The following is a 21679-nucleotide window of genomic DNA, read 5'->3' as shown; positions in this document are numbered from 1 at the left end:
CATGGGAAATGCTGGAAATCCAGAGTAACACACACAAAATGCAGGAAGAACTTACAGGTAAGGCAGCATCTGGGGAGAGGAAGGTTCTCGGTCCAAAACTTTGTTTATTTCCCTCTATTATTTTGCCTGACTTGCTGAGTTCCTCCAGCATTTTGTGTGTGTTACTTACAGAAAAACTGGGATTTTATAACTGAAATTCTCTTAAAGCATGCAATCAGATCATTCCAACTATGTTCACCAAGATGTGTTAATGCCCTACAAACTTAATTGTATGCACTGATGACTTTGCCTGTGGCAGTCAGGCAAAAGGATAACTTTGACGGCTGCTGTTGCTGATCTCTGTTACATATCAGTTTGTTTCATGCTGCTGCATTTGGGAGATCACACAAAATTGTGCCGAAGAGGGGTGCCACAGTAGCTTAATGGTTAGCATGCAATATTATAAATTGGGGCATCTGGCGTCCTCAAGCAAGTTTATAGTTTCCTTCCTATGTCCGCAAGGGTTTCCTCTGGGTGCTTCAGTGTCCTTCCACAGTCCAAAGATGTACTGGTTATTTGGTCATTGTAAGTTGTCTCAATATCATCATCCTGTCTCACGGAGAGGATATTTTCTATAGTGCCCAGAGGGTACAGCCTCAGAATACAAGGACATCACCTTAGAACAGAAACAAGAAGGAATCAGTGGAACTCATTGCTGTGGAGGCCCAGTCATTGGATCTGTCGAAAACAGAGTTTCATAGGTTCATGATTAGTATAGGGAGAAAGCAGGAGAGTGGGTTTGAGAAGGATAATAGATCAGCTATGATGGAATGGTGGAGCAGACTCAATGAGCTGAAAGGCCTAATTCTGTTTCTACATCTTATGAAGTCAAAAGTGACTTCATAAGATGTAGACTTTGTCAAAGAACATGCCTGCTTTGGGAACTGTACTTCACAAGCCTGTCCAGAGTGATTTGACTCCCCCTCCCTCCCCCCCCCCCCCCCCAGAAACACTTGGCCACCTTTCCAGCATTGCAGCAACCAGCACCCTCTGGTGATCGCTATGAATGCCAGCTGCAGAGATCGTTGTTGTTAGGCTATATTTTTTGACAGCTGTAAGGACTTACAAAGCGTCACGCATGGAGATAGCAGTTTGAGCACCATGTTATAAGGTGAATACAGCAGTGCTTTTCTGTAAACAGCTTTGTGATGACCCACAGAGTCATTTTCATGCCTTAAAATGGTGTGGAGCAATATTCAGGCTTGAAGTTTGAGATTCCAATAGGATTAACAGACATAGGGCACCTATGCACAAACTATAACAAGGTTATAGAATAGCAAAGATAATGGGTTAAGTAAATTAGTGTAGTGGACTGTGATTGGTTGACATGGGCAAATATGAGCAATGGGTTAATTGATGCTTACTTTTTTTGCACCTCAATTGAGACAAATGTGCATTGATATGGAGTCATTATCAGCATACGTAGAACATTTTTCAACATTAAGCACAAAGAGAATAAAAATGACATAGTTAATTAGAGTCCTCTGAGATATTGCTGCATAAAATTGCAAATGAGTATGTGAGTTGTCTGTTGGGAATAAAAATAGTATTGGTCAGACACTGAAAAGGTTAGAACTGGAAGTATCATAATGCTACATAGTGAACAGTTATTCTGTTATTTTGCACTCCTAAATGTGCAAAATTGAATTTGTCTGAAGTAGGGTCGGCTCTGCAGTATATCTTTAGGCAGGTTTATTAAGTGAAAGCAAAGAAATAAACATTAACCCATTAAAAGCATTTAAAATATATTGGTTGCAACTTTAAGATATTATATGGATATTATGAAGCAAGGTGAGGAAAACTATCTTCTTGGCAAATAAATGTCTTAGACATGCATCATGTAATTGTATGCAAAGATAATTCTGTAATACTTTTGGTACAAAGGGAGCTCATATTTAGACTGTTGGGTTCCAAGGTAGAAGCAAAATCTATGTATTTATTCTAAAATGATTTAATTGTTGTAATTTGGGGATCATTTGGATAAATGAACTCAAGTAATCCAAATAATGTCCACCCAAACATAAATGGATTGCAGATTTCAACTAGAAATTATTTTGCTCTAGACCTAGTTGGTCTGGAATTTTGAATGTTCTAGATTTTAAAATGGTGAATAATTTTGGCATTCTAATTCATTTTTTGCCTTTTTGCAGGACCTGAAGAAGCCTTTTGACAAGGCGTGGAAGGATTATGAAACAAAATTGTAGGTACTTCCATTCTTTTGAGAGGAAACTAATAACTATTTTAAGTTATAGCCTAAGACAAATGTTGTATTTCTTGGATTCATTTGGAATAACTTCTTATATTTTTTAGGGAGAAAATTGCAGTGTTTTATTCCCTCACTGTCATTGAGCTAAAATTCTAGAACTCTCCTAAGAAGTGTTGAATCAAGGGATAACTTATTAGGAATTTGCTCTGGTGTGTTAGTCAGAGTGCAACATGCAACAAAAACAACATTTAACAATCATAAAGAAGTTTAAAATAAAGAATATCCACTGTCCCAGGAAGGGAGCTCACCCCATTGCCTTCGCAGGAGCAAATAGGGAAAGGTGATTAAGTACCGGCTCAGCCTGTGAAGCTTACATCCCTTGAATGATAATATAAGAAAGAAGTAAGATGGTTATTCTGGAACATTGTTTCAGAAATACACGTTTAAATTCCACCATGGCTGCTGGTAATTTAACGTTCAAAGTAAATCTATTATCAAAGTGCAGATTTGTTACCATATAAAACACCGAGATTAATTTTCTTGCCAGCAATCACAATAAATACAAGAAACACAATAGAATCAATGGAAGACCACACCCAATGGGACGCAACAAACAATGTACAAAAAAAACAACAAACTGTACAAATACAAAAAGAAAGAGGGGAAAAAAGAGAAATAATAATAAACAATTAATATAGAGATATGGGATGAAGAGTCCTTGATAGTGAGTACATAGGTTGTGGGAATAGTTCACTGATGGGACAGTAGAGGTTGAGTGAAGTTCAAGTAACTAAATATAATTAAAATTTTGCCTCTGCAATGGTAACAATATACTAGCCATAACATAAAAGAATTTTTAAAAACTAGCTAATTCATTAACATTCTTCAAGGCAAGAAACTGCTCACCCTTCCCTGATTTGACTAACATGATTCCAAACTGTCCAGTGTCTTAATTCCTGGACCTAATTTCCAATATCTATTAACGATGCCTCAATTGAGTCATTTAGGAACGAACAATAAATGCTGTAAGGAATTCAGTGACACCCACAATATATTTAATATACAATTAATTATGTGCCTATAGTGTCTACAGCATCCATAAAGAAAACTATGCAAGAGTGTCTGTTAGAAAAGCCACTGCTGAAGATCAGTTATTTTTTTACTTTTAGAAGTACCTTAAAAACCAGGTTTGTAAAACATAGTATAAAAATTCATGAGAAGAAACAAATGGAAATCCTTCTGAGCTATGAATGTGTGCTTACAGTAGACAATTGAGGACAGTGAAATTGTATTCCCTTTATACGTGGCCTTTTCTTTTTCTCTCTAGCCTTCAGTGATCTTTGAGCTTTTATAATTTTCAGACCCTGCACATCTCTAATCTGAATTGTTTCCCTGTTGCTAACCATCTTTTCAATTGTCATTGGGGCAAGCCCAAGAATTTTTTTCTCTAGCACCATGAGTAGCATAGAACATAGAAATCTACAGCACATTACAGGCTCTTTGGCCCATAATGTTGTGCTGACCATGTAACCTACTCTAGAAACTGCTTAGAATTACCCTACTGCATAGTCCTCAATTTTTCTAAGCTCCATGTACCTATCTAAGAGTCTCTTAAAAGACCCTATTGTATCCAACTTTACCACCATCACTGGCAGTGCATTCCACGCTCCCACCACTCTGTGCAAAAAGCTTACCTCTGACATTCCCTCTGTACCTACTTCCAAGCACTTTAAAACTATGCCCCCTTACGTTAGCCACTTCAGCCTTGGAAAAAAGTGTCTAGCTATCTACACGATCAATGCCTTTCATTATTTTATACACCTCTATCAAGTCACCTTTCATGTTCCGTTGCTCCAAGGAGAACAGGCCAAGTTCACTCAACCTATTCCCATAAGGCACACACTCCAATCCTGGCAACATCCTTATGAATCTCCTCTGCACTCTTTGTATTGTATCCATATCCTTCCTGTAGTGAGGTGACCAGAACACTACTCCAAGTCGGGTCTAACCAAGGTCTTATATAACTGTAACATTACTCTTGAGCTCTTGAACTCAATCCCACGGTTGATGAATGCAGACACACCATATGCCTTCTTAACAAAACTGTCAACCTGTGCTGCGCATCAGCTTTGAGTATCCAATGGACATGGACCCCCAGATCTCTCTGATCCTCCACACTGTCAAGAGTCTTACTATTAATCTTATATTCTGCTTCAAATTTGATCTTCCAAAATGAACTACTTTACACTTAGCTGGATTGAACTCCATTTGCCTCTCGTCAGCTCAGTACTGCATCATATTGATACCCTAGTGTAACCTCTGACAATCCTCCAGTCTATTCACTATCCTTTGTGTCATCAGTAAACTTACTAACCCCCCTCCCCTCTAATTCTTCATCCAGTTCATATATAAAAATCACAACCAGGAGGGGGTCCCAGAGCGGCACACCGCTGGTCACCGACCTCTATGCAGAATACAAACTATCTGCAACCATTCTTTGCCTTTGTGGGCAAGCCAATTCTGGATCCACAAAGCAAGGTCCCCTTGGATCCCATACCTCCTTACTTTATGAATGAGCCTTGCATAGGGAACCTTATCAAATGCCTTGCTGAAATCCATATACACTACATCCACTTACCTACCTTCATCAATATGTTTTGTTACACTCAGAAAATTCAATCAGACTCATAAGGTGGGACCTGCCCTTGACAAAGCCATGCTGACTACTCCTAATCATATTATACCTCTCCAATTGTTCATAAATTTTGCCTCTCAGGATCTTCTCCAACAACTTGCCCACCACTGAAGTAAGACTCACTGGTCTATAACTTTCTGTATTACAGTTTCAATATAATTATGGAGGAGGATAGGACTGGACTCAAAGTAGAGTTTTTTGATTGGAGAAAGGCTAACTTTGAGGAGATGCGAAAGGATTTAGAAGTAGTGGAATGGGATTTATTTTATGGGAAGGATGTAATAGAGAAATGGAGGTCATTTATAGGTGAAATTTTGAGGGTACAGAATCTTTATGTTCCTGTTAGGTTGAAAGGAAAGGTTAAAAGTTTGAGAGAGCCGTGGTTTTCAAGGGTTATTGGAAACTTGGTTCGGAAAAAGACAAAGACCCCTACAATAAATATAGGCAGCATGGAGTAAATGAGGTGCTTGAGGAATATAAAGAATGTAAAAATAATCTTAAGAAAGAAATTAGAAAAGCTAAAAGAAGATATGATGTTGCTTTGGCAAGTGAGGTGAAAATAAATCCAAAGGGTTTCTACAGTTAGATTAATAGCAAAAGGATAGTGAGGGATAAAATTGGTCCCTTAGAGAAACAGAGTGGACAGCTATGTGTGGAAGCAAAAGAGATGGGGGAGATTTTGAACAATTTCTTTGGTATTCACTAAGGAGAAGGATATCAGATTGTGTAAGGTAAGGGAAACAAGTAGGGAAGTTATGGAAACTATGACGATTAAAGAGGAGGAAATACTGGTGCTTTTAAGGAATATAAAAGTGGATAAATCTCCGGGTCCTGTCAGGATATTCCCTAGGGCCTTGAGGGAAGTTAGTGCAGAAATAGCGGCTCTGACAGAAATGTTTCAAGTGTCATTAGAAACAGGGATGGTGCCGGAGGATTGGCGTTTTGCTCATGTTGTTCCATTGTTTAAAAAGGGTTCTAAGAGTAAACCTAGCAGTTATAGGCCTGTAAGTTTGATGTCAGTGGTGGGTAAATTAATGGAAGTGACTCTTAGAGATGGTATATATGATTATCTGGATAGATAGGGTCTGATTAGGAACAGTCAACATGGATTTGTGTGTGGAAGGTCATGTTTGACAAATCTTATTGAATTTTTTGAAGATGTTACTAGGAAGGTTGATGAGAGTAAAGCAGTGGATGTTGTCTATATGGACTTCAGTAAGGCCTTTGACAAGGTTACACACAGAAGTTAGGAAGTTAGTTACGAAGGTTCAATCGTTAGATATTAATATTGAAGTCGTAAAATGGATTCAACGGTGGCTGGATGGGAGATGCCAGAGAGTAGTGGTGGATAACTGTTTGTCAGGTTGGAGGCTGGTGACAAGTGGTGTGCCTCAGGGATCTGTACTGGGTCCAATGTTGTTTGACATGTACATTAATGATCTGGATGATGGGGTGGTAAATTGGATTAATAAGTATGCAGATGATACTAAGATAGGTGGCATTGTGGGTAATGAAGTAGGTTTTCAAAGCATGCAGAGAGATTTAGGCTAGTTAGAAAAGTGGGCTGAAAGATGGCAGATGGAGTTTAATGCTGATAAGTGTGAGGTGCTACATTTTGGTAGGACTAATCAAAATAGGACATACGTGGTAAATGGCTGGGTATTGATGAACGGAGTAGAACAGAATGATCTAGGAATAATGGTGCATAGTTCCCTGAAGGTGGAATCTCACGTGGATAGGGTGGTGAAGAAAGCTTTTGGTATGCTGGCCTTTATAAATCAGAGCATTGAGTATAGGAGTTGGGATGTAATGTTAAAATTGTACAAGGCATTGGTGAGGCCAAATTTGGAGTGTTGTGTACAGTTCTGGTCACCGAATTATAGGAAAACATCTTTCAACAAAATAGAGCGAGTACAGAGAAGATTTACTAGAATGTTACCTGGGTTTCAGCACCTAAGTTACAGGGAAAGATTGAACAAGTTAGGTCTTTATTCTTTGGAGTGTAGAAGATTGAGGGGGGACTTGATAGAGGTATTTAAAATTGAGGGGGATAGATAGAGTTGACGTGGATAGACTTTTTCCATCGAGAGTAGGGGATATTCAAACATGAAGACATGAATTGAGAGTTAGGGGGCAATAGTTTAGGGGTAACACGAGGGGGAATTTCTTTACTCAGAGAGTGGTAGCTGTGTGGAACAAGCTTCCAGTAGAAGCAGTAGAGGCAAGTTCGGTATTGTCATTTAAAGTAAAATTGGATAGGTATATGGACAGGAAAGGAATGGAGGGTTATGGGCTGTGCAGATTGGTGGGACTAGGTGAGAGTAAGCGTTCGGCACGGACTAGAAGGGCCGAGATGGCCTGTTTCTGTGCTGTATTGGTTAAATTGGTTATATTATTACTACTCCCTTTCTTAAACAAGGGGACAGCATTTGTAACCCTCCGGTACTTCTCTGGTCCCTGTTGATGATGCAAAGGTCATCGCCAGAGGCTCAGCAATCTCCTCCCTTGCTTCTCACAACAGCTTAGAGTATATCTTAACCAGTCCCAGCAACTTATCTAACTGAATGCATTTGTAAACAACCTCCTTTTGAAAACATCCTCTTTCTTAATGTCTATATGCTCAAAAGCTTCAGTCCGCTGAAAGTTATCCCCACGATTACCAAGGTCCTTTCCCCTGGTGAATACTGAACCAAAGTATTCATTAAGTACCTCCACTACTTCCTCTGATTCCATGCACATGTTTCCACTGTTGCACCTGATTGGCCCTATTGTCACACAGTTCGTCCTCTCGCTCTTCACATACTTGTAGAATGCCTTGGGGTTTTTCTTAATCCTGCTTCCCAAGGCCTTCTCATCGTCCCTTCTGGCTTTCTTAATTTCATTCTTAAGCTCCTTTCTCCTTTCTGGCAACCCTGTGATTTTCTAGAGTTCTATTAGAACCTACTTACCTTTTCTTCTTAACTAGATTTTCTACATCTTTTTGCACGGTGGTGCTTTTTCCCTACCATCCTTTCCCTCCCTTAATGAAATATACCTATGCCAAACTCCATCCAGATGTTACCTGAACATTTGCCACATTTCTGCCATGCATTTCCCTGAGAACATCTGCTCCCAATTTATGCTCCCAAGTTGCTGCCTAATAGCATCATATTTACCCCTACCCCAATTAATTGTTTTCCCAAATTCCCAAACTATCCCCCTCCAGCTCTATGGTAAAGGAGATAGAGTTGTGATTATTACTTCCAAAATGCTCTCCCACCCAGAGATCTGACACCGGACCACGTTCATTTCCCAATACCAGATCAAGTACAGTCTCACCTCTAGTTGGCTTATCTACATGTTGTGTCAGGAAACCTTCCTGAACACACCTAACAAACTCCACCCCATCTAAACCCCTTGCTCTAAGGAGGTGCCAGTCAATAATAATAGTCATCCATTAGTCTCGAGAGACCATGGATTTGCGCCTTGGAAAGTTTCCAGGGTGTAGGCCTGGGTTGGGTTGTATGGGAGACTGGCAATTGCCCATGCTGCAAGTCTCCCCTCTTCAAGCCACCGATGCTGTCTAAGGGAAGGGCAAGGGCCGATATAGCTTGGCACCGGTGTTGTCGCAGAGCAATGTGTGGTTAAGTGCCTTGTCAAGGACACAACATGCTGCCTTAGCTGAGGCTCGAACTAGAGACCTTCAAATCACTAGACCAATGCCTGAACCACTTGGCCAAGTAGGAAAGTTAAAATCACCCATCACAACAACATTATTCTTGTTGTACATTTCTAGAATCTGCTTCCCTATCTGCTCCTTGATGTCTCTTACCGTTAGGGGGTCTATAAAAAAACTCCTAATAGAGTTATTGCCCCCTTCCTGTTTCTGACTGACTCACACTGATTCAGTAGATAATCCCTTTCTGCAGCCATGACACTATCCACACAATGCCACACCCCCACTTCTTTTGCCTCTCTCCGTGTCCTTTTTGAAACATCTAAAGCCTGACGCACTCATCAGCCATTCCTGCCCCTGATGCATCCAAGTCTCTGTAATGGCCACAACCTCATAGTTCCATGTATTGGTCCACACTCTAAGTTCATCTGCCTTATTTATGGTATTCCTTGCATTAAAATAGACACATCTCAAACCATCTGGTTGAGTGCTTTATCTTCCTTTCAATACTCCTTAAACTCATCTCTTAAGCTTTTGACCATTTGTTCTGATGTATCTCTGCTAAGTTTGCAAAATCTGGAATGTTATTACAATATTAAAATCACCACACAATGATAAATTGTATCATTGATTAATTTTGCAGGACATCTCATGGAAAATTCTCTTGATTTTATTTGTATTGCTGATGTTTTCTGCCTGTTCCTTTTGGTTTTTGTATTTCAGTACTTCTGTTTAATTAACTTTTACTTTGCTCTTGAACCCTTGTGGGTGGAAGGTTGGTGTGTGCTGTGGCGTGGTGAGGAACAAGAATGAACCAGTGATATCTGATTGCATTTAGAGAATGTAGTCCTCACCAACGGGTAAAAGAATATTATTCTTAATGAAGTGATATTTGCCTTTTCATTGATTCTCGTTTTTAGTTTTCATTTTCCTCCCTTCAGAGACTGTTTCATTAAAAATACTTCTAAGGAAGTATGAAATTATTTTAATTTTATTTTGTGCACAGGCTAAGAGGCCAAATACAGACTGAACAACAATTTATTCCTTATTCTGCTATTTGGTTCCCTTCATTAGCAATAATTAATCTTTTCTACAGAAGAACAAAACATGAACTTAGTCTGTGTATGGAATGCTTTGTAGGACCCCTGTGGCTGGAATATTTTACCTTGGAATAAAATGTCAGGTACAGTGCCTGTGAAAGGTATTCACTCCCCCCCCCCCCCCCCCCAAAAGTTTTCATGTTTTACTGTTTTACAATGTTGAATCACAGTGGATTTAATTTGGCTTTGAGATCTGTTTTCACTTTGACACGAAAGGGTCTTTTTCTGTTGATCAGTGTCAAAAAAGCTAAATTAAATCCACTGTGATTCAATGTTGTAAGATTGAATCAAAGTTGTCAGATACCACCATCCCTAGGATTGTGCAGTGAAATGCATATGTTAAACTAATGTTTACTGGTAATTTAGGATCTGATTGTGTACAATGGAGGTTGGTAATGCTCTACCATATAGATGCTGCTGAAATTGTGTACATGATGTATTATATTTTGAAGATTTATCTAGTATTTGTTAAAGAATGGAATAGTATAGCTTTTTGGAAATTATTAGTGATCTGTTGGAAATTTCATTATGCTGTATATATTAGATATTTGGGAAAAATCTCACCTTTGTTACAGTGCTAAAATTGAAAAGGAGAAACGAGAGCATGCAAAGCAGCATGGGATGATTCGGACTGAAATTACAGGAGCGGAAATAGCAGAAGAAATGGAAAAGGAACGACGAGTATTTCAGCTCCAGATGTGTGAGGTTAGACATTGCATGAAAGTCTGTCTCTAAAGCAATGTTATTGTGACATAACCTCCAGATGTGCAAAAGTTCTTAATGAGTTTTTGATATTTTGAAATGCAGCAGCATTCAGTGGATGGAGGATATATTTTATATTTAAACTGAAATAGGTTTAGACCTGTTCTGCTAAACAGTAGCATGGCACCAATTCAAAGAAAATCTATTATCAAAGTGCATATACGTCACCATAAGCTACTCTTGAGATTTTTTCTTGAGGGCATTCACAATAAATACAAAGAAACACAATTGACTCATTTAAAAACTAGATAGAACAAGATGAACAAGCAACCAAGTGTGCAATTGATTACAATATGTGCAAATACAAAAAATTAAATAATAAATATATAAACAATAAATATCGAGAACATGAGATGAAGAGTCCTTGAACGTGAGTCCATAGGTTGTGGGAGCGGTTCAGTGTGCAGATCATTTTGCTTCATATTTTTTGCTTGATTTTTTGGTGCAAAAATATAAATGCAAAATATAAAGCATATTGGGGTCTGTAAGCTCATTGGGTTGGTAGGGCCTATTACTGTGCTCAATCTCTAACTAATGTTTGTAAGTAAAAAAAAAATAGTGGGAACAGATGGGGGGAAGAATACAGACACATCGTTGCAAAATGCAAACACAGGAAGTTAGATCTGTAGAGAAAATTCACTATTTGTGTATCAGTAACTTTTCAAAAGCTTGATTATGGTCAAATACTGGGGCGCGTTGGGTTTGCCCACATTTCTTCACCAAGTCCTGAAGTTTTTTACTGGCATTAGTTAATATTAGATTCATCCGCAATGCTGTCATTGCTGTTGGCTGGTGGAATCCCAACGGAGTGCAATGCAGAGTGCAAGATTTTCAGATGTTAGGCCAGGAACCTACTGACTGAGCAGACATCTGCCAAATCGTGGTTGCATTTGCAATCACTAGGAAGAAATAGCTGCAAGAGAGTGGTATTATTTGGATTTGATTCAGTTGGTTTAAGTGCATTTAGTTGTTTCTAAGTATGTGTTTTTAGTATTTCTTTAAATGTTAATTTTTTTCAAATATTTTTAATTTTTAATAGATCCCAGATGTTTTCTTCTGTTTAGGCAGTTCCTCAGGATCAAGACCATAAGAGAAAGAAGCAGAATTAGGCTTTTCGGCCCATCGTCTGCCACTCTATTCTATCATGACTTTTTTTCCCTTAACTCCATTTTCTTGCCTTCTCTACGTAGCCTTTGACACTATTACTGATTAAGAACCAATCAACTTCCATTTTAAATATACTCAATGACTTGGCCTCAACAGATGTTTATGGCAATGAATTCAACAAACTCACCGCCCCTTGGTTAAAGAGGTGCCCTTCTATTCTGAAATTGTGCCCTCTGGTCCTAGATCTTCTCTCCCCCACCTATGGAAACATTCATTCAGCATCCACCACTCAAGAAGAACTTACTTCATTCTAGTTTTGCATTTTCTGAGGTGGTTAATGATGCCTATGTGGGGACAACAGATGTTGTAGGTACTGGCTGATAGATAATTTGTTAAGTGGTTCAGCACTTGCACAGGAGCTTCTGTACTCCGGATGTACGGCTTCAAGATTCTCATTATCATCCCAAATGCTCTTCTCTATTTTGAACTATACTTTCTCTTCAAATGGGCTTTGAGCACATACTTGGATCTATTTCGTATGAATGACGGCTTTGATGGTTAGTGAATTTAGGGTCTCAGTGACTGTATGATTGCTGCTAGCTGCTTGCTATAGAAGAAGCAGTATGCTGTTCCAAACAGTACTGAGCAAGGCAGGCTGGAAGCTGGCTTCCCAGAAGAAGGGCACACCTGCGACCACGCTGGAAGAATGGTGTGGTTCAAGGGCTGATGAGACTATATTCTCAGGATTAGCAAGAGAAGTAAAGGCTCATTTGTGTTTTGAATGATTGGTCACCTTGTGAAATGAGTAAACCTGCAAGTCTGAAGGAATAATTTTCCCAAACAGTGATTCTGGTTCATGCTTCACTTTGCAAAAGAAGAAAACTAGATAAGACAGTGGGAGTTGTCAACAGTGGTGCAGCACCTCAGCTTAGTGGTTAGTGCCAGTGATCAGGCTTTAAAGCCTACTGCTGTCTATTAGGAGTTTGTATGGTCTTCTGTGACTGTGTGGGTTTCCTCCAGGTGCTCTGCTTTCCTCCCACATTCCAAAGGTGTACGTGTTAGGGTTAATAAGTTGTGGGTATGTTGTGTTGGCACCAGAAAAATGGCGACACTTGCAGGCTGCCTTTAGCACATCCTTAGTCCTTTTTTAGTTGTGGACAAAATGCATTTCGCTGTATGTTTTGACATTTCACTATACATGTGACAAATAAAGGTAATTTTTTTAGCTAATTCTCTGGGGAATTGAGTCCATTTTTCAACAGTTCTGTAACTTTGGCATGCAGCATTATAAATAGGATTGATGTGTGTTTTTAATTAAAAAGGGATCATATCAGATTATGTAATCTTATAGATATAATACCATATATTATAATCTTATAATATCATATCAGATATTCTGAACTGAGTGTGCTGATTGAAGATGCACCTTTGAAAGAGCCATTTCCTTATTTTCGCTTTCTCAACCAAGGGTTGAATGAGTTTTGGATGGGACTGTAGCACTGCTTTGTTGAAAGTACAGTTGATTCGGGTTAATTGGGCCATCGGTTAATTGGGAGAGCCGCTTATTTGGGACAAATCTTAAAGAACATAAAGTCATTGAGAAAATAGCTGGGATTCCCTTTATTTATTTAGACGCTATGCCACTTAATTGGGGGAGGAGACTGTAGCCAAACAGTCTCTAACCAGCATCTTGTGCACGTGTGCCTGTTAGACTCTACACGGTGCTTAGAGCAAGGTTTCTAAATAGCGTCAGTTGCATGTGTTTGTGTTCGAAAAGCAGTGATTTTTACCACTGATAGTTGGCGAGAAATAAGCAGTAAGGCAATTCAAAATTATTTTACTCACTGCAGTTTTAAGCATTCATGCTTGGAGATGCCAGAAGCAGCTGGGACTGAAAACAAAATTATTTTACTACTTTAGATTAGGAACTACAAACAATTTGATGATATTGACAGTCATGTTAAATGAAGATTTGGAGGATGCAGTCATTCAAAGCATTGCATGGAGGCAATCCATTATCTACACTAGGTGTTTGCGCTGATTTTGTTTATTTACAGTGATTCAAAAGAACACACCAGCATACACTGAAGTACTCAGTCACTAACTAATATACACTCGTATAGTATTGTAGTATTGATAGTGTTCTAGTTTGTTGTGTATTTCATTTAAATACATAACTTGTTACTAATTTAAACGGTCTTTAAATATCTTTTTAACTTTTGTTTTGAAACTTGAGCTAACTGGGACAGCCACTTAATGAACATAAATGTACTGGTCATGATGTGTCCCATTTAACTGCAATCTATTATAGCAGTGATTCCCAGCAGGGTAGGTTGGATGTCCTAACAGGGTGTTAGGGGAAACAGAAGTTTTGGGGGCATTCAAGGTTCTTGGAGGAGGGGCGCAGTGTGCAGCACCCTAACTTGAGACGTGAGACCTGACCAACCATATCAACTCACTGCCTTTGTAAACATCTGATAGGCATTCCCGGTTTGTGTTAACTTTTAATTTGAATTTAGCCCTGTTAATGATGTATAAATACATATGGCACAATCTCTGTGAGTCTGGAGGTGAAGCCTTGAATTCTAATCCTAAGAAACAAACTGCAGAAGGTGTTAAATACAATGCTACATACCTGGAGTACTGTTTTATTCTGTTTCCATCCGATCGGCGATGCCCCAGGTGCCTTATTTGTAATACTATACTGTCTAGTGAAGCAATAAACCCATCAAGATTGCAAGAACACTTCTGTAAAAGATGCCCTGAGAAGGCTACTTACAGTATTTCTCAGTTCCAGAAGATGCAAAAGCATTTGAACAGTGTTGCACACTGGAATCATTTGACAAGAAAGCTAAAAATAACTTTTATAGTGGTCTCATAGCTCTTTATAACATTAACAAAATGAATGTAAAGTGAAAGATTAATAATGCCTGCTGTATCAGAAATACCTCACCACTGTTCGCAAAATGGATATCAGTATTTTAAAATCAATTCCTCTGTATAATAACTGTATATTGACGAAATGAGTGAAAACATTGAGTACCAACTATGCACAGAGCTGCAAAAAAAAAAACAATTTGGGATACAACTGGATGAATCAACTGTATGAGACAGCAAGACATTGCAAATGGCATATGTACTTTTTTTTGGAAAAAATGGAAACGTATATGAAGAGATTCACTTTTGTAAAAAGTTCAAAATAAATTTTAACGGATCAATCTATGATGAGCTCAAAATGTATATTGAGGATAAAAGTATTCTGGTTAGGAACATGATTTCTTGTGCACCAGAAGGAGCACTGTATATGTCAGGTTGCCATTGCAAGTCCATTTGTGTAATTCATTGTCAACATCTTGCAGCCAAAAACCTCAGCCAGCAACTTTTTTCAAGCATGACTCTTGTAATATCTGCTATCAGCAAAATTAAAGCTCATCTGTTAAATAGCAGAATATTTCTCCAGTTATGCCAAGATAACGATGAAAAGTTTGAACGCTTCTTCACACTGAAGTACGTTGGTTGTCAAAAGGCTGTTGCTTAAAATGTTTTCCTGATCTTTTTGACACTATGAATTTTTGCTCAGAGTCGACAGTAGCTTGGGAAACAAGATTGAACTTCTACGTGAAGGTGTGGCATACATAGCCAATCTGTAAGACAAAATTAACATTCAAAATATGAAACTGCAGGGTGAGAATTTTAATTTAATTCGGGCAAGAAGTGCATTGTTTACTTTTATTAGAAACTTGGAAATAAATAAGCAAAACATTGGGAGAAGGATGTTCTCACAATTTCCCTGCATGGAAAGTAGGGCCCTCTCTTTCATAGACGGTGATTTGCAAGAGTACTGCTTACACCTGCAGTCATTGAAGAAGGATTTTCAGAATCAATTCAAGGATTTAAATGATATGGAAATTCTGAACTGGGTAATTAACCCATTTCTTTGCAAAGTAGAGCAGGAAGAGAGCTTACTAGAAGAAATTAATTGAAATTCAGAATGATGAAGAGGCAAAAATGCTTTTTGAAAATGTTGGCTTTTGTGACATGTGGCTACACTGGTCTTTGGAGAAGAGCTAAATTGCTTTTCATTGCCTTTCTATCCTCCTACCTTATTGAAAGAGGCTTCAATGCAGTGAACCACATACTAGCAAAAATCAGAAACCACTTGGACATTGTTATGCGTAGGGATTTGAGGCTTTTGCTGTTACAACTTGAACCAGATATTTCAACTGTTGCTTAAAAACCATCAAGCCCAAGGATCACATTGATGTCAAAGTGGCTGTACAGTGCACAGGTACTGTGCAAGCTAGGTTTAAAGATAAATAAAAAATTTAAAGCAGATTAATTTTTCTCATGTTAGCATATGGTAGGCATGTTTTTACACTATGGGGGTGCTGTAAAGTATGTTGTGCCTAAGAGAGGTGTTGGGATAAAAAATGGTTGGGAAGCACTGCCCTATATGAAACATCTTTTGGCATCAACATTGCAATTCTAAGCTTTAATACTTTCTGCAATTCTTTCAATAATCAGAATTCTAGGCTAGCTTATTAGCCAGTGCTTTCCTGTGAATTTTCTGTTTTTACAGTCCACAAAACCACCATTAATTGTTGTACAATATTTTTTCAGTCTAATTATTTGTAACAGAAACCATGACAACAGTTATTTATTATTATGTATATTAATTTATAATATGTCTACAGTGATAATTAATTGTTAGCATTATTGCTGATTGGAGAAATTACTTGTAGGTATTAAACATACTCATTCCCTTTCTTTGTCTTTCCTTGGCTAGTATCTCATTAAGGTGAATGAAATCAAGACAAAAAAAGGTGTGGATCTACTTCAGAATCTAATCAAGTATTATCATGCTCAATGCAAGTAAGTTCTTGAAAAAAAATTCCCTTATTTTAGCCTTGTATATTGTGTGAACTAATTATCTCATCCAGATTAAATTAGTTTTGGTTGGCCAGATGCTATTGAGTTGGTGTCTTCTCATGGTGATCCACAAGGTTTGTACACTTCTGGGAAAAGTAATGTAATTGCCTTTGAAGATTAGCTAATGGCTTAAATATTAGCAGACACTGTTGGAAAAATGTATTAGCGATCAAGTTCAATTTTTGGAGTAAAGCAGAAAAACAAGTTAATTCAGTTGATAGTTCATGAGAATAATTAAGTAAGTTTTAAATGGTGGCGAAGGGCAGGTGCAGGGAGAAATATTCTGTGATAGGGTGAACATTAGGAGAGGTAGAATGATGTCAGTGATAGTGCTGGCTGAAAGATGGAATATGTCTGGAGTGGACACAAGTTGGAAGATATGACTGAAATCTGTAAAGAAGGGAGATTATGGGCATATGATCGACATATGAAGATGAAAAGCTAATTATTTGAGGTTGTTAAGTTCTTTACTGTGGCCAATTTGAAAGATGGTTCTATTTCCTTGAGTTTATGCTATGGATCATTCGAGCGATAAAGGGGGTCCTGAGTCCGAGTTCAGGGTAGGATTGGGATGAAGAATTTAAGTGACAGGCAACAGTCATACCTTTTCCATTTTGATCTTAGTCCCTTTTATTCATTTCCAAGGTCAGTACAGTCAACCAAGATGTCTTAATGCATTTAAGTGAACTATCGCTGCTTAAAACTGATGGAAACAACACCGATTGTGGTCGGAAGCGCCCACTTAGGATACCACGAAGGAAGTATGGCTGTAGTTTGGGCTACAAGTGCGCTTAAGGAAATGGGGTTTTAAACTCTACGTACCAACTATCTTGCTGGCAAACGTGTAGTCTCTGGTCAATAAAATTGATGATCTCAGAGCTAGGGTGCTGAATCTGAGGGATATTAGGACCGCTTGTGTCCTTTGTTTCACGGAATTCTGGTTAACCCCTTCCGTACCGGATGCAGCGATTCAGATTGACGGGTTTATTATACACCATCAGGATAGATCTATAGAGTCTCTCAAAAGCAGAGGTGGAGGAGTATGCCTCATGATCAACTCTTCTTGGTGCTGTTACGTGATCACTGTTTCGTACTGTGAGTGTCACTTTAAACCACTTAGATGAGGCAGGACTATGACGTCAATATAACAAGCTGCAACAGACCGCTGGGACTTTCAGTAGAGAGGGGAGAGAGAGAGAGAGTGGAAGCTTTGGACTGCGGGCAGGAACAGCTCGCTACGATGTGGGTGAAGCCTGATACTTTCTCAGACCCAAAGGATTGGGTTGATTAATGGCATGGTGCACATTGGATGTGTGACTCACTTTGGATGATTCATATGTGGATTTTGTTGGAGTATCCTGTGGCCACCATGTTGGTTAACCCTTACCTGGATTCGGGTGTGTAATGTGGTAACCACTTGTGCGAAGGGATATTCCGTGACTGTCACCTTTGGGATTTCTACGTAGATTTCAGAAAGACTCGCCGAATAAGATCTTTGACGACTGTTACTTCGTTTACCCAGGGTGGAGTCTGTGGAATTCTTCGTACTTATCTCCTCTGTAGATTTAAATGTGGATTTACAAGTCTGTCCATTCATTTATTTATTCAATGAATTACTGGACATTAAGGAGAGGGAGAGAATGAACCCCTGTTAATTTCTGTTTTTTTTGTTTAGTTTTCTATTTTTTCAGTATATACACATAAAGATAGTGGTTTTAATATTAAAACCTGACTCAACTTGATCTATTGCTGCTGGTACGTAACAGTGCATAATTATCTCAGTGCTGTCCCAATTCTGCTCACCAGACCTGGAATCTCTAGCAGCTAAGTGTCGTTCTTTTTACCTACCACGAGAGTTCTCTGGAGTCATTTTGGTAACAGTTTACATTCCACCTCAGGCCAATGTCAGTCAGGCTTTAGATGATCTGAGCAATGAGATCAACAGGCATGAAACAGCACACCCTAACGCCTTCACCATCATTTTGGGAGATTTTAACCAGGCCAGTCTGAAAAAATCACTAAGCATTTAGCATCAACAGATCATTTGCAATACCAGAGGAAACAACACACTGGACCATTGTTACACCACCATCAAGAATACCTACTGCGCTATTCCATACCCTCACTTCGGGAAGTCTGATCATTTGGCTATACTTGTACTCCAGTAGAGGCAGAGACTGCAGACTGCAGCACCAGTAGTGAGGACCAGTAGGTCTGGACAAGGGAAGCACAGGATTGTCTACAGGACTGCTTTGAATCGGTCGACTGGACTGTATTCAGGGATTCATCTTCAAACCTGGATGAATATATTGCTGTTGTCACCGACTTCATTAAGACCTGTGTAGATGAGTGTGTGCCTACAAAGACTTGCTGTACATTCCCAAACCAAAAGCCGTGGATGAACCAAGAGGTACGTTGTCTGCTGAAGGCTAGATCTGTGGCATTCAAGTCTGGTGACCCAGACCTGTACCAGAAAACCAAGTATGATTTGCAGAGGGTGTTTTCAAGGACGAAGAGACAACTTCAAGCTAAGTTAGAGGCAACATCGGATGCACGGCAACTCTGGCAGGGTCTGCAAGACATTACTTCCCACAAAGCGAAACCCAATAGCATGAATGGAGGTGATGCTTCACTACCAGATGAACTCAACGCCTTCTATGCCAGCTTTGAAAGGGAGAACACAACTACAGCTGTGAAGATCCTTGCTGCACCTGATGAGCTTGTGATCTTGGGAGAGGCAACATGTGCCTGGAGGCGGAAGAGGTTGCAGAGGCCCTAAATGAATACTTTTCTGCAGTATTTACAAGTTAAAGGATCTTGATCAGGGTGAGGTCGAAATAGAGCATGCCTGTGTGCTGGACAGTGTGGAGATTACAGAAGAAGTAGTGCTGGATCTTCTTAAAAACTGGATTTTAAGTGCTGGATTGATAAATCCCCAGGGCCGGATATGATACAGCCCAGGTTGTTGAGGGAATTGAGAGAAGAGATCGCTGGAGCATTATCTATGATCTTTGAATCCTCTTTGACTACAGGGGAAGTGCCGGAGGACTGGAGAATGGCAAATATAGTTCCTTTGTTTAAAAAAGGTAGTACACAGAGGGTTGTGAGTGCCTGGAATGACTTGCCAGGGATGGTGGTGGAGGCTAAAACATTAGGGATATTTAAGAGCCTCTTGGACAGGCACATGGATGAAAGAAAAATGGAGGGTTATGGGGTAGTGTGGGTTTAGTACTTTTTTTTAAGGATTATTTGGGTCGGCACAACATGGAGGGCTGAAGGGCCTGTACTGTGCTGTAATGTTCTATGGTTCTTTGTCTCAGAGGCCGATGTTAGTGTGTCTTCAAAGAGAGTGAACCCTCGCAAGGCAGACGGTCCCGATGGAGTACCTGGTAAGGCTCTGAAAACCTGTGACAACCAACTAGCAGGAGTATTCAAGGACATTTTCAACCTCTCACTGCTGCAGGCAGAAGTTCCCACTTGCTTCATAAAGGCAACAATTATACCAATGCCTAAGAAGAACAATGTGAGCTGCCTTACTGATCATTGCCCAGTAGCACTCACATTGACAGTAAGGAAATGCTTTGAGAGGTTGGTTATGATTAGACTGAACTCCCGCCTCAGCAAAGACCTGGACCCACTACAATTTGCCTGTCATCACAATAGGTCAACGGCAGATGCAATCTCAAGCGCGCTGTACACGGATTTAGATCACCTGGACAACATAAATACCTATGTCAGGATGCTGTTCATCGACTATAGCTCAGCATTTAACACCATCATTCCCACAATCCTGATTGAGAAGTTGCAGAACCTGGGCCTCTGTACCTCCCTCTGCAATTGGATCCTTGACTTCTAACCGGAAGACCACAGTCTGTGCAGATTGGTGATGACATAACCTCCTCCCTGACGATCAATACTGGCTCACCTCGGGTGTGTGCTTAGCCCACTGCTTTACTCTCTATCTACACACGACTGTGGTTAGGCATAGCTCAAGTACCATCTATAAATTTTTGGTACAATCCCAGGTGGCGACGAGAGGGCATACAGGAATGAGATATGCCAACTAGTGGAGTGGTGCTGCAGCAACAACCTGGCACTCAACATCAGTAAGACAAAAGAGCAGATTGTGGACTTCAGGAAGGGTAAGACAAAGGAATACATACCAATCCTCATAGAGGAATCAGAAGTGGAGAAAATGAGCAGTTTCAAGTTCATGGGTGTTAAGATCTCTGAGGATCTAACCTGGTTCTAACATATCAATGTAGTTATAAAGAAGGCAAGACAGTAGCTATACATCATTAGGAGTTTGAAGAGAATTTGCATGTCAACAAATACACTCAAAAACTTCCATAGATGTTCTGTGGAGAGCATTTTGCCAGGCTGCATTACTGTCTGGTAGAGTATTGCAGAGGACCGAAAGAAGCTGCAGAGGGATGTAAATCTAGTCAGCTCTTTCTTGGGTACTAGCCAACAAAGTAGCCAGGACACCTTCTGGGAGCGGTGTCTTAGTAAGGCAGTGTCCATTATTAAGGACCTCCAGCACCCAGGGCCACTGTAACCATCAGGTAGGAGGTACAGAAGGCTGAAGGCACACACTCAGTGATTCAGGAACAGTTTCTTCCCCTCTGCCATCTGATTCCTAAGTAGACATTGAATCCTTGGACAATGTTTTTAATTTATTCAATGTAAGTGTACTCTAATTGATTGATTGATTTATTTATTTTCGCTTCTATAATTATGTATTGCATTGAACTGCTGCTGCTAAGTTAACAAATTTCACGTCGCGTGCCAGTGATAATAATCCTGATTCTGATTCTCTTTGAATAAAATTTAAGAGCATAATCCAGCTCTCCAGTTTAGGTTTACATTCTGAAAAGGCCCTGCTAGTAATCTTGAAATAATCTGATGTTCCATCTCTCATGGTGAGATTGCTTGAATTTTTATAGTGTACGTGGTGAGTTGACATCTAGGAAGATGTGGTCAAAGTGGCTTTTTCTACAGTACATTCTACTAATTTACTGTAAGTTTACTTTTGAATTGATACAGAATGAGAGAGGTGTACAGTAGGAAGGGATAGCACTGTAATAGCTTACTGGCAGACTGTAAAAGTAATCTTTAATTGGTTAAGATTTTGTACTGGGTTTAATTTTGTCATTATTTCTGTATTTCATACTTCAAAAGAATTC

At 39.4% G+C, this 21679-nt stretch overlaps 1 protein-coding gene across 4 annotated transcripts in view; it reads left to right on the top strand.

Moving 5' to 3' along the window:
* The window catches only part of LOC140731478 (arf-GAP with SH3 domain, ANK repeat and PH domain-containing protein 1-like), a 424608-nt gene that overhangs the window by 195112 nt on the left and 207817 nt on the right, over positions 1-21679 (top strand). For all 4 annotated transcript variants that reach the window (XM_073052979.1, XM_073052971.1, XM_073052959.1 and 1 more), the window contains exons 7-9: positions 2190-2239; positions 10271-10400; positions 16351-16436. In XM_073052979.1, the coding sequence (XP_072909080.1) occupies positions 2190-2239; positions 10271-10400; positions 16351-16436 (266 nt within the window). The remainder of the gene's footprint in view (positions 1-2189; positions 2240-10270; positions 10401-16350; positions 16437-21679) is intronic.

This window comes from Hemitrygon akajei, chromosome 1 (genome assembly GCF_048418815.1).
Source record: "Hemitrygon akajei chromosome 1, sHemAka1.3, whole genome shotgun sequence".
In the NCBI taxonomy this organism is placed as follows: Eukaryota; Metazoa; Chordata; class Chondrichthyes; order Myliobatiformes; family Dasyatidae; genus Hemitrygon; species Hemitrygon akajei.
This window is presented reverse-complemented; position numbering and strand designations above follow the sequence as displayed.